Source organism: Bos javanicus, chromosome 26, assembly GCF_032452875.1.
Source record: "Bos javanicus breed banteng chromosome 26, ARS-OSU_banteng_1.0, whole genome shotgun sequence".
In the NCBI taxonomy this organism is placed as follows: Eukaryota; Metazoa; Chordata; class Mammalia; order Artiodactyla; family Bovidae; genus Bos; species Bos javanicus.
In genome coordinates, this window is record NC_083893.1 from 41,120,773 (window position 1) to 41,133,198 (window position 12,426).

The window sequence follows — 12,426 nt, forward strand, 5'->3', positions numbered from 1 at the left end:
AGAGAAGTGAAGAAAAAAGGCACTGACATCACTAACACAGTGACTTCCTAGTTGCAAGGCTCCAGAATTCCAGGGAAAGTATTACTCACAAGTTTAAATGAAGTCAACCAGGGACAGCTTTACTGTAAACACTAAACAATCCTATTAGTAATTGTTTTCCTAGCTCAAGAATGCACATTTGAAGGCTCTCAAACTCATGTATCACCCTTTGGGATGCCTGTGTTGACTCAGAAGATCTGAATTTCTACTTTCTTTTGGGATAAAAACATATTCCTGCTGATCTGACTGCTAAGAATACCACTTCCAAATTCAAGTGGACACAAGTGCTAGTTGATAAGTGAAATTTTGTATTTGAGAGCATTCGGATTTATACATGAAATAAATTTATTTTCCAAAGTGGAATTTCACTACCCTTAGTCAAAATTCTTAAATTCATAAGCTCAGCTGATAATATTGATTCCATTCTAATGCACTGAAAAGTACTGTCTGGTCAACATGCTTCCATGAGCAATCTAGACTCATAAATAGACTATACAACAGATACTAAAGAAAAAAATATCATTCCTCTAAGGGTAGTTTGGTAGCCAATTAATAGAGGATAGTACAAATTATGTGAAATCATTCAGTTAAAATTTTCAGAAATATTAATTAAAATTCCAAACATCTCTTCTCTAAATTTTAACATTCAAAATTCATCACAGAGGTTAAATCTAAACATTGGTTTTCCATTTTTTTTAAACTACAGCCCATAGTAAGAAATACATTTTACATTATAACCTAGTAAACCTATATGAAAATATAAAACTATTAATAGGAACAAATCTTTTACTATATAATGCTTATCCATGTTATGTAATCCTCTATTTTCCATTCTATTTCATTTTTTTAAAAAATTATGCTCTTGGACCATTTAACCACCAAAACTGCTTTCATAAATAGCAAATGGGTCACAAACTCAAGAGTCTGAAAAACACGACCTAGTGCAAACCTCATGACACAGACTACTCCTGTTTAAGGGCGTAGCACTGTTACACAGCTTGAGTCAGAAAGGTGCTCTATAACTTATATTTAAAATGAACACCACGCCCTTCCAGCATTCAAAACATTCAGCAGTCTGTAAGATAATGGAGAAATTATACATAAAATGTACACAAACAGATTAATTACTGCTTTTGAGATGTTGGAAGAGAATTCAAGGAGGATATGGAGTTTTAATGGGGACTTAGATTGACTGGCTAAGTCTGGGACAGGCTGAAAAGGAATGAGAACAATCTAGATGAAGATTACAGCATAAACAAATGTAACGCTGGGAAACAGAAACAGCAGAGCACTGCAGAAATAGAAAGGTAGGTCGTGGATCAGCTTCAGAAATCATGTTCTAGACTTTATTCTAGATGAAATGGGAATGCTTGCTGACTAGGACAGAAGGCAGACAGTATGAAGACCAGACTCAGGTCTCTGATTCTGATCTTCCTGCAGTGTTCACGGCACTGCTGATGCCTTACTGCCTCAGAGCAGTAAAGGTCACCCAGACAGGGCAGGTCCAGGTGGACACACTCACCTGATACTAAAATTCATAACACGGGATTATTTAGAAATGAATTAATGATATACTTAGGAAGTATAGTAAAGCCAGTTATTCAATTGATACCTACCTTATCAAAAGTAATGTCATTCTCTCCACCAATTCACAAACACTTTTACTGCGGAGGGACAGTACGATGCAGTGCTGTCCACGTGAACAAATGTGAACACCAGACAGCAGTCTACAGCAGTGCTTCTAGAGCTGCGCCCCCCACCTTTTGGTTATAGACTATTTCGAGAATCTACTGGTGGTAGGGGAGAGCCGAACATATAAGCTAAAGAAATTTTTTAAAAAGGATTAACTTTTCTTGACTTTAGAGTATACAAAGATTCCTTAGAACACAAAAAGCAATAAGTATAAAAGAAAAAACTGATGAACTGGATTGTATCAAAATTATACCATCTTCAAAAACTTATTAATAAATAGGCAAGCCAAAGATTGGGGAAAATATTAATAAAACTTGTATTAGACAACATATTTGTATCCAAAACATACAAAGAATTTAACAAGTCATTAATAGGAACAATCCAAGTTTTTTAAAAGGCAAAAAGACTTAAACCATTTTGCCAAAGATATATGAATGTCTAAGAAACCTAACATCGGTTACCAGAAATGCAACTCAAAACTACAATAAGATACCACTGAATTCCCACTGCAATGGCTCACCACAATTCCCACTACAATATTTAGAAGACCAAGTTCTGGCAAGGTTCTGGATCATCTAGAACTTGAATACTGTTGGTTCAAAGCGGCATAACCATTTGGGATAAAATAAATATTCCTGTAAACACATTATCTCTGCGTATGTCCAGGATAAATCCTTGAACTGGATTGCTGGGTATAAGGGTTTTAGGTTTTACAGCACAAAACGATTTCCCACAGGAGCTGTGTGGATTTATACTGCCACCAGCAATGGTGTGCATGCAAGTGCTGATTTCCCCATATCCTTATCAACAGTGTGCTACTGAAACTTTCCATATCTGCCAATATGAGAAGTGGCATTTCACTGTGGTTTTAATTTGCATTATGAATCATTCCACACGTTTAAAGGAATTGGTATTTCCTTCTCTATAAAGCTGGCTCATTTTGTTGTTAGGCTTACAGACCTACTAATCAAAAAACTCTTTATATATTAAGGAAATTAACCCTTAATTTGTTAACTATGTTGTATTTTCCATGTTTGTCTTTTGACTGTGTGTGCTATGCTCTTCTGTCATGTAGAAATCTAATAAATGGTCAAATGTTATCATTTTCTTTTAAATGGCATCTGGGTTTTGTAATATAAATAAAAAGGCCTCTATCACTCTAAGACTATAAAAACATTTTCATGATTTTTCTCTAGTACTTTTATGGTTTCACAATTTTACATTTACATTTATGCTCCACCTGGAATTTATTCTGGTGTAAGGTAGAAGACGATTCAACCTAATTTCTTTCAGATGTTTACCAAGTGGCCTCAAGAGCATTTTTTAAACAAGTATCATTTTCCCTGATGATTTAGAATTTAAAACGTCTTTGATAACTTACTAAATTTCCAATTATACTTAAATCTCTTTCTGGACTTTCTACTTATTCTGTTATACTTCTGTCTGTGTACTCATATACCAGTGCCATATAGTTTTAAATATTAAAGTTCTATATTTTAATATAATATCTGGTAGAGATAATCCCCTCTTATTGTTCTTCATTTGCACAATTTCCTAGTTCTTCTTGCTTAATTATTTTTCCAGGCAATAGTACTGGAGTGGATTGCCATTTCCTTCTCCAGGGGATCTTCCCGACCCAGGGATCGAACTCAGGTCTCCCGCATTGTAGACAGACGCTTTACCGTCTAAGCCATCAGGGAAGTCCCACTCATATACCAGTGCCATATAGTTTTAAATATTAAAGTTCTATATTATATTTTAATATAATATCTGGTAGAGATAATCCCCTCTTATTGTTCATTTGCACAATTTCCTAGTTCTTCTTACTTAATTATTCTAGGACTGTTTAGTACAAAAGACCACCAATATGAACAAGGAAACAGTAATAAAAATGGATGGTATATCTTGCCTATTGTGATCACACAATATAAAAGAGAATCCCAAGAGAATTCCTAGTAAGAGGAAAATATATCATTCTAAGTTAAAAAATAAACAAGAAAAAAAGAAACCCAAAATATACAAATGACACCATTTTCTAATTTAAGGCAGAACTAAATGCTGACTAAGATGCACAGATCAAATTCTGGGGGGAAATCAGCCATCAACTGTGAGTCTTTAAGACAAAAACAGACATATTCCATGCAGATATGCTGATTCAACAGCAGCCACCTGAACCCAGTGCCTGGATTTAACAATATGCTGACAATAAAAAATATTCAGTCAATGAACGCTAAATGACTCCTGACTTTGTGACAGGCACCAGATGCTGGGAACAAAAAGATGAACAAATTGGCACATCTCTAGATAATTCACAGTCTACTGGGAGTTACTGACCTGGAGAAAGATAAATACATAAGAATGTATGAAGTGTGATCAGGCACAACTGTCCAAAGCTCCTATATTTTTACAATGTTCTTCTAAGGCAACACTTGCTTATAATAGATATTTTATTTTTAACTCTTTAAATACTCAGGTTATCTCACTGAAAAACCATAAATGTATACATTGTAACTTCTGATTATTTAAAATCAAAATTTTAGATTAGGTAAAAACATTATTTTTCTCCTAAGTACAGGCTTATTTCAGTGTTTCAAATATTGTCTCAAGCCATCAAAGAATGCCAAGAATTTCATGAAATAAACCACTTTGAAATGTTATGCTTTCTAAACTTAGCCAGTAGAGAGTTACGTGACCGAACTGCTTGCAGTTCAATCTAAAGTTGCCATCACACAAATGGAAAATGCAGAGGCTTGCAAGCTGCCCTGACTTTCCAGCTAGTGTAAGAAAATGAGAAAGGTCTGTATTAAGAATGCAATTACTTAAGGATTTGGACATACTTCCCCATGGTCAGAAGGAAAAATATTTAATCAACCTCTAAGTACATTCATTCATATTGGACAATGAGGCAAAAGCAGATTAATCTTCTCCTAGGGTGCTGACTTTCTGTAAATAAGAAATCTGAGTTACCACGGATTTTCTAAAGTACTCAAAATTTTGAAAATGTAATTGGTCTGACAGGCTTATCTTACAATTTTTTAGAACACCCTTTTCAGTTTGATCTACATGTTAGAAGATGAACTCAAGATTTCTCCCTACTCCTACTTCTCCCCCAACCCTCCCCGCCCCGCCTCGCCACAAAATAACCCCAGTCAACAAGGACAGCACCACATGAAACCTTACCAAGCAAGGGTCCCTAAGAGCAAAGGTTACAGGAGAGGATGATGCAGTTCAAGACAAGAAGCCTGGAAAAGGCAAAAGCTGTCTGCTAAAAAGCCTCAACACGACAAGGAAATGCATGGTTTTCTTTATTAAACACTTCTGGTGAGGGGTAATTACCCAATCCAAAGTCCTCAAAGAGAAATAAGTTCAGCAAAGCGTGATTTGTAACTTCTGGAGCTATTCACAAACCGGCACTGTTTCAGCACTAGGAAGCAGACAGACAAGGCGCCCTGCAACGTGAGCTGCCGGAGAAGAGGGGAGGTTCTCCTCAGGGCGCAGCTGGGTGTTCAGTGATTCTATTTTCTTTAAAGAAACTACATAGACTATTTGTGAAAACACAAATTATACTACACCTCCCCCCTGGGAAAAAGAAAAAAGTAAAATACAGTCATAATATTTCAATCAACTTTACTAGGTGGCACAGATTAAAATTCGAGGAAATGCCAAAGTTAAATCTAAAACACAAGGGGGAAAACATTTCTTGATCCATTTCTATTAAAAATAATTGCTTCTTCTGGAAGAGGACAGCACACAATTTGGGGTTTTGGTTAATGGAATGAATGGACATTCTTTTTTACTTCCATGCTCTAGACTATAATTTGAAGAACATTTTATCATGCTGATCTAATTTTCTACACTATTAAACAATCACAAAATAAATTACATGTCAAATATCTTAGTTTAGAAAAATATAATAGTCAGAATTTTGGCCTAAAAATTACATTTACTTGATAGCCAGAGGTTAAAAACATCTATCATAGCTTACTGAATAATAGTGAACACAGATAGCTAAAGAGCACATAAAAGGTGTATTTAGAAAACTTTGATTTCGCAATCATTAACAATCTCAGCAAAGAGGGTTCAGGATGGGGAACACATGTATACCTGTGGTGGATTCATTTTGATATTTGGCAAAACTAATACAATTATGTAAAGTTTAAAAATAAAATAAAATTTAAAAAATAATAAAGATAATAGAAAAAAAAAACACATTAAAATACTTTAACTTCTAATGAAAACACAGTCAATAACACGAGATTTTTCCCTCAGTTAAGGTATAGTTAGAAATCTGAATTTTCAAAGGCAACAGTTACATTAATTAGTTAAAAGAGAAGCAAAAAAACAAAAACAAAAACATGGTTCCAGTAAGCCCTGACAATTTTTTGCAGCATTTTTACTGATATGTAATTCACAATCCATAAAAATCTACCCTTTTAAAGTGAGTTTTTAGAGTATCCATAAGATTGTGCTATGCGCTTAGTCACTCAGTCGTGTCTGACTCTTGGCAACCCCATGGATTGTAGCCCGCCAGGCTCCTCTGTTCATAGGGATTCTTCAGGCAAGAATACTGAAGTGGGTTGCCATGCCCTCCTCCAGGCGATCGTCCCAACCCAGGGATAGAACCCATGTCTCCCACATTGCAAGCGGATTCTTTACCATCTGAGCCACCAGGGAAGCCCCACCACTATCTAATTCCATAATATTTTCATCATCCCAAAAAGAAACCCTGTACCCACTGGCAGTTGCTCCCTACTTCCTCTCCCCAAAAGTCCCAGCAACCACAAAATCTACTGACAATATTTTATTATTTTTAAAGTTTTTATTTTATACTGGAATATGGCCAATGAGGATGAAGAGCCTTTTAATGAGGGTGAAGGAGGAGAATGAAAGAGCTGGCTTAAGATTAAATATTAAAAAAGCTAAGACCATGGCATCCGACCCCATTACTGCATGGCAAATAGAAGGGGAAAAGGTGGAAGTGGTGACAAATTTCCTCTTCTTGGGCTCCAAAATCACTGTGGACGGTGACTGCAGCCATGAAATCAGAAGACGATTGATTGCTTCTTGGCAGGAAAGCAATGACAAACCTAGACAGTGTGTTGACAAGCAGAGACATTACTCGGCCAACAAAGGTCCATACAGTCAAGGCTATGGTCTTCCCAGGGGTCATATATGGCTGTGAAAGCTGGACTAAGGAGGCAGAACGCCAAAGAATTGATGCCTTCGAACTGTGGTGCTGGAGAAGATTCCTGAAAGTCCTTTGGACAGCAAGGAGATCCAACCAGTCCATCCTAAAGGAAATCAGTAGTGAATATTCATTGCAAGGACTGATCCTGAAGCTGAAACTCCAATACTTTGGCCACCTGATGCAAAGAACTGACTCATTTGAAAAGACCCTGATGCTGGGCAAGATTGAAGGCAGGAGGAGAAGGGGACAGAGGATGAGATGGTTGCATGGCATCACAGACTCAACGGACACAAGTTTGAGTAAACTCCAGGAGTTGGTGATGGACAGGGAAGTCTGGCGTGCTGCAGTCCATGGGGTCACAGAGAGTCAGACACAACTGAGTGACTGAAGTGAACTGAACTGGAAAAGTCCCTGAAGCTGGGAAAGATCGAATGCAGAACGAGAAAAGGGCATCAGAGGATAAGATGGCTGGACGGCATCACCAATGCAATGAACATGAACTTGGGCAAACTCTGGGAGATGGTGAAGGACACAGAGGCCTGCCTGGCGTGCTGCAGTCCCTGGGGTTGCAAAGAGTTGGACACAACTAGGCGACTGAACCACATGGCCGATGAACAATGTTGTGACGGTTTCAGGTGGACCGCAAAGGGACTCAGCTATACATATCCATGTATCCATTCTCCACCAAGCTCCCCTCCCATAAAGGCTGCCATGTAACATTAAGCAGAGTTCCCTGCACTGTACAGAAGGTCCTGGCTGGCTATCCATTTTAAATATAGCAGTTTAAAATGGAGTATTTGTTTGCATTCCCATCCTCCCTACTGGAGGCAGAATATAGACTAAACCCAGGACACAGCTGAAGCAGCCCTACGTGACGCAGCCCTCATTACCTTCCTGGCCTGTCTTCTACCTCCTCCTCCACCACTCTGCCCTGGCCACACGGGGTTCTCTGCTGGTCCTGGAACACTTCAGGCTTGCTCCCACCTCAGGGTGTCTCACTGACTGTCCTCTTTTCTGGTCCTACGGGTATTCCTATGGCTAATTCCGTCACCCACTTTAAGGTTTTGCTCAGCTGTCATCTTCTCAGTGAAGCTCAACTATCCCCTTCTCCTGTTTTTCTTCCCTAGGACTTGCAACATTCTTGTTCACTTTCTTCACTGTATCTACAGGAAACTCCCGGCTAGAATGACGCATCAGGGGTTTCAGTCCGATTTGTTCACAGATGCATCCCCAAACCTGCTGCAAGTGACGGCAGGATGAACTACGAGCCTAGTACATACTGCCTGGCCCTTCCCTCTCCCTTTCTCTAAACACAGCAAGTGTTTTTTTAACACGCTTTCATACCTTTAATGTGGCACACACAAATCAATCAGTATTTGCTGAATTTGCATTTACGATGCACCTCCACCACACTGTCACTGTTTATGACTAGTTCTCAACCTTTGGGAAAATACTAAAAGTGTAAAAACATAAAATAGAAAAAAGTACAAGAACATTACCATGACAGGGTATGTAAGAACTGTGTGCGTGCTAAGTCACTTCAGTTGTGTCTGACTCCTTTCAATCTCATGGACTATAGCCCACCAGGCTCCTCTGTCCATGGGGATTCTCCAGGCAAGAATACTGGAGTGGGTTGCCATGCCCTCCTCCAGGGGATCTTCCTGATCCAGGGATCGAACTTGTGTCTCTTATGTCTCCTGCACTGGCAGGCAGGTTCTTTATCACTAGCGCCGCCTGGGAAGCCCTTGCCTTACTCAAGAAGGTTAGAAACTACTAGTTCAAGTCAATTTGGTTTTTTTTTCCCCCTCTCAAAATATTTTTACTTATTTCACTGGCATACACTCTCCTTTAAAGAAACGTACAGCTTTTCATATTAAGCTTCATATTAAGAAAAAGAGGGGGAAGCATGACTTGCTTGGGGAGAGGCCTCTTCCTCTGCTCAGAGCTGAGCTGCGTCACTTTGGTTGGTAAGGACAGTAACAGTAATAACGAGTCCTTCCTGTGTTTGTTAGGAACACAGCCCTCATCATGGTACTGCATACCAAGAGTTAAATCTTATAATGACTTAAAAAGTAATGGACATAATTTCTATCACACAGAGAAAACCTAAGATCATTAAATGGGCGTGATGAACTCAGAGCCAGACCCTTGATTCTCATTCTCTTCCTATACCTAATTTAAAAATATTCAACACATCTTTAAAGTATTTTCAAAATAACTTCAAAAAAATCTTAAAAATCTGAGGAGTCCAATACGCACAGGGACTCTGCTCAGCATGGAGGATGGTGAGATGAAATGAGCCCAGTGAGGCACCACTGTCTGCTGGGGAAAAGGAGGCAGCTGTGCCCCAATGCCTTTCACAACGAGTGGTGAACGTAGGGTGGAGGGCACAAAGACGCTATGGAAGCACCAAGACGCAGCCAGAGAAGCCCAGCACAGGCCACACCTCTGAGAAGAGCACCAAGGACTACAAGCAACACGTGCTTAGAGCACAAAGGTAAAACCAGCAGCTTTCTCTCGAGACTCCTCCGAAGGGGTCTCCTCTGCAGAGTCTTAAGATCTGAGTAGCACCATGTTTGGAAAGAAAAATCAAGACACCACAGCCAAGTGTGGGCAGACCTAAGACCTACATAGACCATGTCTGCCCTCAAGTTCCCAAACACATGTCTGTTGAAACTTCACCAAATGGAAAATGAAATTAGAAAGAACTATTTCAGCTCTACAGACAGTATGCAGTCCTGTGTCTATGGGTTGGGAAGCTTCAAAAATAAATGCACATTTTGCTTTACATTCAAAATGTTAACATCAGGTTAGTCATAAAGAATAACTCCATCTTCTCTCTGAACAAATGCCAATTTCCATAAATTCACATTTATTACCAGTAGGCATCTTTCTTTTTAATACAGAATGTGTTCAAAGCAACTTTCAAGTTCATGAATGGATCTTACTGTAACCTGGTATTATCCTGAGAAATATTATGAAACACATGGTTTTCAAGTTACATTCTGGTTTCTTTTATCTCATCCTATCTAGATTCGTATAGAAATACTTCTTACAACTGAATGCACAACTGATCAAAAATAAAAGAAAAACATTATTTACATTATAAGTGGAAAATTCCCTGTAACAATCCTGAAAAAAAGCAATGAAATTACTAAATACACCTTTTAAAACAAATTCACAATGTTAGCAGGTCCACTTCTTGATTACAATGAATCCAGAAGAACATGATTTTAATTTCTAAAGGGCTTTAATCTCTTTCAAAAATCTTTTTTTTTTACAGGGGTATTTTAAAAGGATATATGTGAACCCCAATGCATTCAGGACTACATATGACATGTAAAAATTTTCTTTGAATATTACATGGGTCTTTGTATGAGTTTAAAAAACATGCAAATGAGAAGTTATTTATTTCATTAAAGTTAAAGGATTTGAGACTGTTATTTTTCGTAGAAAAAAATCAGAATAGTAAAGAAATACTTTCATATGACATTCACCCAAGTTAGCATTCTTGCCTTTTAACTGGAAACATCTGGGGATGGGCCTGGCCGATTGCAATAAAATTGAAGTTACCAATTCACACCCTGCCATTTTGAGGGTATTTTGTTTTTACAGTTTTCAAATTAAAACCAAACCAACTTTCCTTTGAACTCTGGTCCTGAAGCAAAGATCTTTATGAGATTTCAGTCTCAAGAATACTTATAAATATTTTGAAAAATAGGGAGGATTTTGAGTACTTGAGGATAAACCAGCAGAGTTTGTTTTAAAAGTTCAAGTTAAATTAAAATGTAAGAACACTAGAAAGACATTATTATTTAAATACACACATACACATTCACCCACAGTGACCACCAGTAGCACTGGGGAAAAAAAAGAGAGTTTAACTAGACATTTAAGTCTTTTATCAGGTAACGTTGTTATCAGTATCCCATTTTTCTACAATAAACCTACTGATTTTACTAAAACCAATTGCTTAAAGAGAGGCTCTAATACTACATAAACAAAAATAGTTCAAAATAATCCATCAGAGTGGGCTGTGCCTCCAAAGAAAGCGGGTAAGAACAGGGCTTATTAAATCCAGTCTTTTCCCTGAAAGACAACACCAATGGAATCCCATCCACAAAGTACTACAGCAGACCCCTTGCTCCCTGATTTCATTACATAAACAGAGATTGACTTTATCAGTCCCCAAGAGAGTGCTTGAGAAGTAACTCGAGCTGCTCTGTTTTCAGAAACTGTGTTTGGATTGTGCCACGCTCAGTTGGCGAGGTGAACTGAGCCCAGTGAAGACAAAGGGCCTAAACATCTGAATCCATTTGTGTTCCCCAAATTCTGAAAGCCAACAGATGTACTCCATGTGCTGCTGGGCTAAGCTTTGAAAATTTAAAAATACATATTTTTTCCACTGACAAACAGAAAGTGATGGTATTCTGTGTTTCTTTAATTAAAATCCAAGGGTTCGCAAAGGCTCCAAGACTTACTTTAAATCTTCCTTAAGACTGGGCTATTTATTTAACTATTAGCAAATAATAGGGCATAAAGAGTCTAATTCAGTTTTAATCACAATCTTTGCTTTTATTTTGGAAACCCTGGGTTAATCTTTTTTCTTTTAGAAAATACAAAGAAAGCTTGTGAAGAAAAGATTCAGGGAGTCAACTTACAGCCCAAATTTAATTTCAACCCGAAGGGTCATAAGTTGAAAAGCATGAGGGGAAAAAAAAAAGAAATATAATGAAAGATGAAGACAAAGACAATAATGTAAGAAAAAAAGAAAAAGTAAAACCCAAAACTTCTTTAATATGTTATAAAATGAAATATTCATATAAATGTTCATATATGTATATGTACGTGTAAACTAAATTTGGCCTTCACCATATTGGTCAGAACAATCAGTTCAGGGGTTTGCCTTTTTAGGCTGCTGCTTACAAAACAGCCCTTGGAATCACTGGTTCTGCACCATCAGAGGTAAAGTAATCCTCACCTGCATGACAGTGAGAAAGGCTGATTTCAAGCTCTGCCTCCTGAAACTGTCCTCCTAATGACACCAGGGAGAAATGATTGTGTACATTCTCTATTTTTAAAACCCTTTACTGGCTCTCCAAATCTACAGGGAAGTAGGATGACCCTTTTAAAGCAAGCAAACAAACAAAAAATTCATAGACCTTTATTAGATAACATAATTTTAGTTTCACTTGATGAGAAATTATACAAAATAAAAATCCATTACAAATTCATTCATGCTTTTAAATGAGTTTGGATTTTACTAATCACAACAGAACCTACATACGTTTGTAGAAAATTAGCACCATACTCACGTTTATTAATCTGTACCCACACTGTGCATATGGATTCACAGACTTCTTGTGAAAGCACTCTGGTTTACAGACATCAGGGATCTTGCGTGTACAGTACAAAGCCTGCTGTCAGCCTACTCTCTCGCCCCGCATACTTGTACTGGGGGACTCCCATCTAGGCACAGGCTGTTTTGCCTGGTGTGACTTCCCATC

At 37.9% G+C, this 12,426-nt stretch overlaps 1 protein-coding gene across 11 annotated transcripts in view; it reads right to left on the reverse strand.

The window, feature by feature from the left end:
• ATE1 (arginyltransferase 1) overlaps window positions 1–12,426 on the reverse strand; it is a 161,047-nt gene that overhangs the window by 41,539 nt on the left and 107,082 nt on the right. Inside the window, exon 11 of one of the 11 annotated variants that reach the window (XM_061403691.1) lies at window positions 3–7,022. The exons of the other annotated variants lie outside the window; for them this stretch is intronic. Within the exon in view, the coding sequence (XP_061259675.1) occupies window positions 6,819–7,022 (204 nt within the window). The 3' untranslated portion in view covers window positions 3–6,818. Of the gene's footprint in view, window positions 1–2; window positions 7,023–12,426 lie in introns of those variants that run through there. 11 annotated transcript variants of the gene reach the window in all.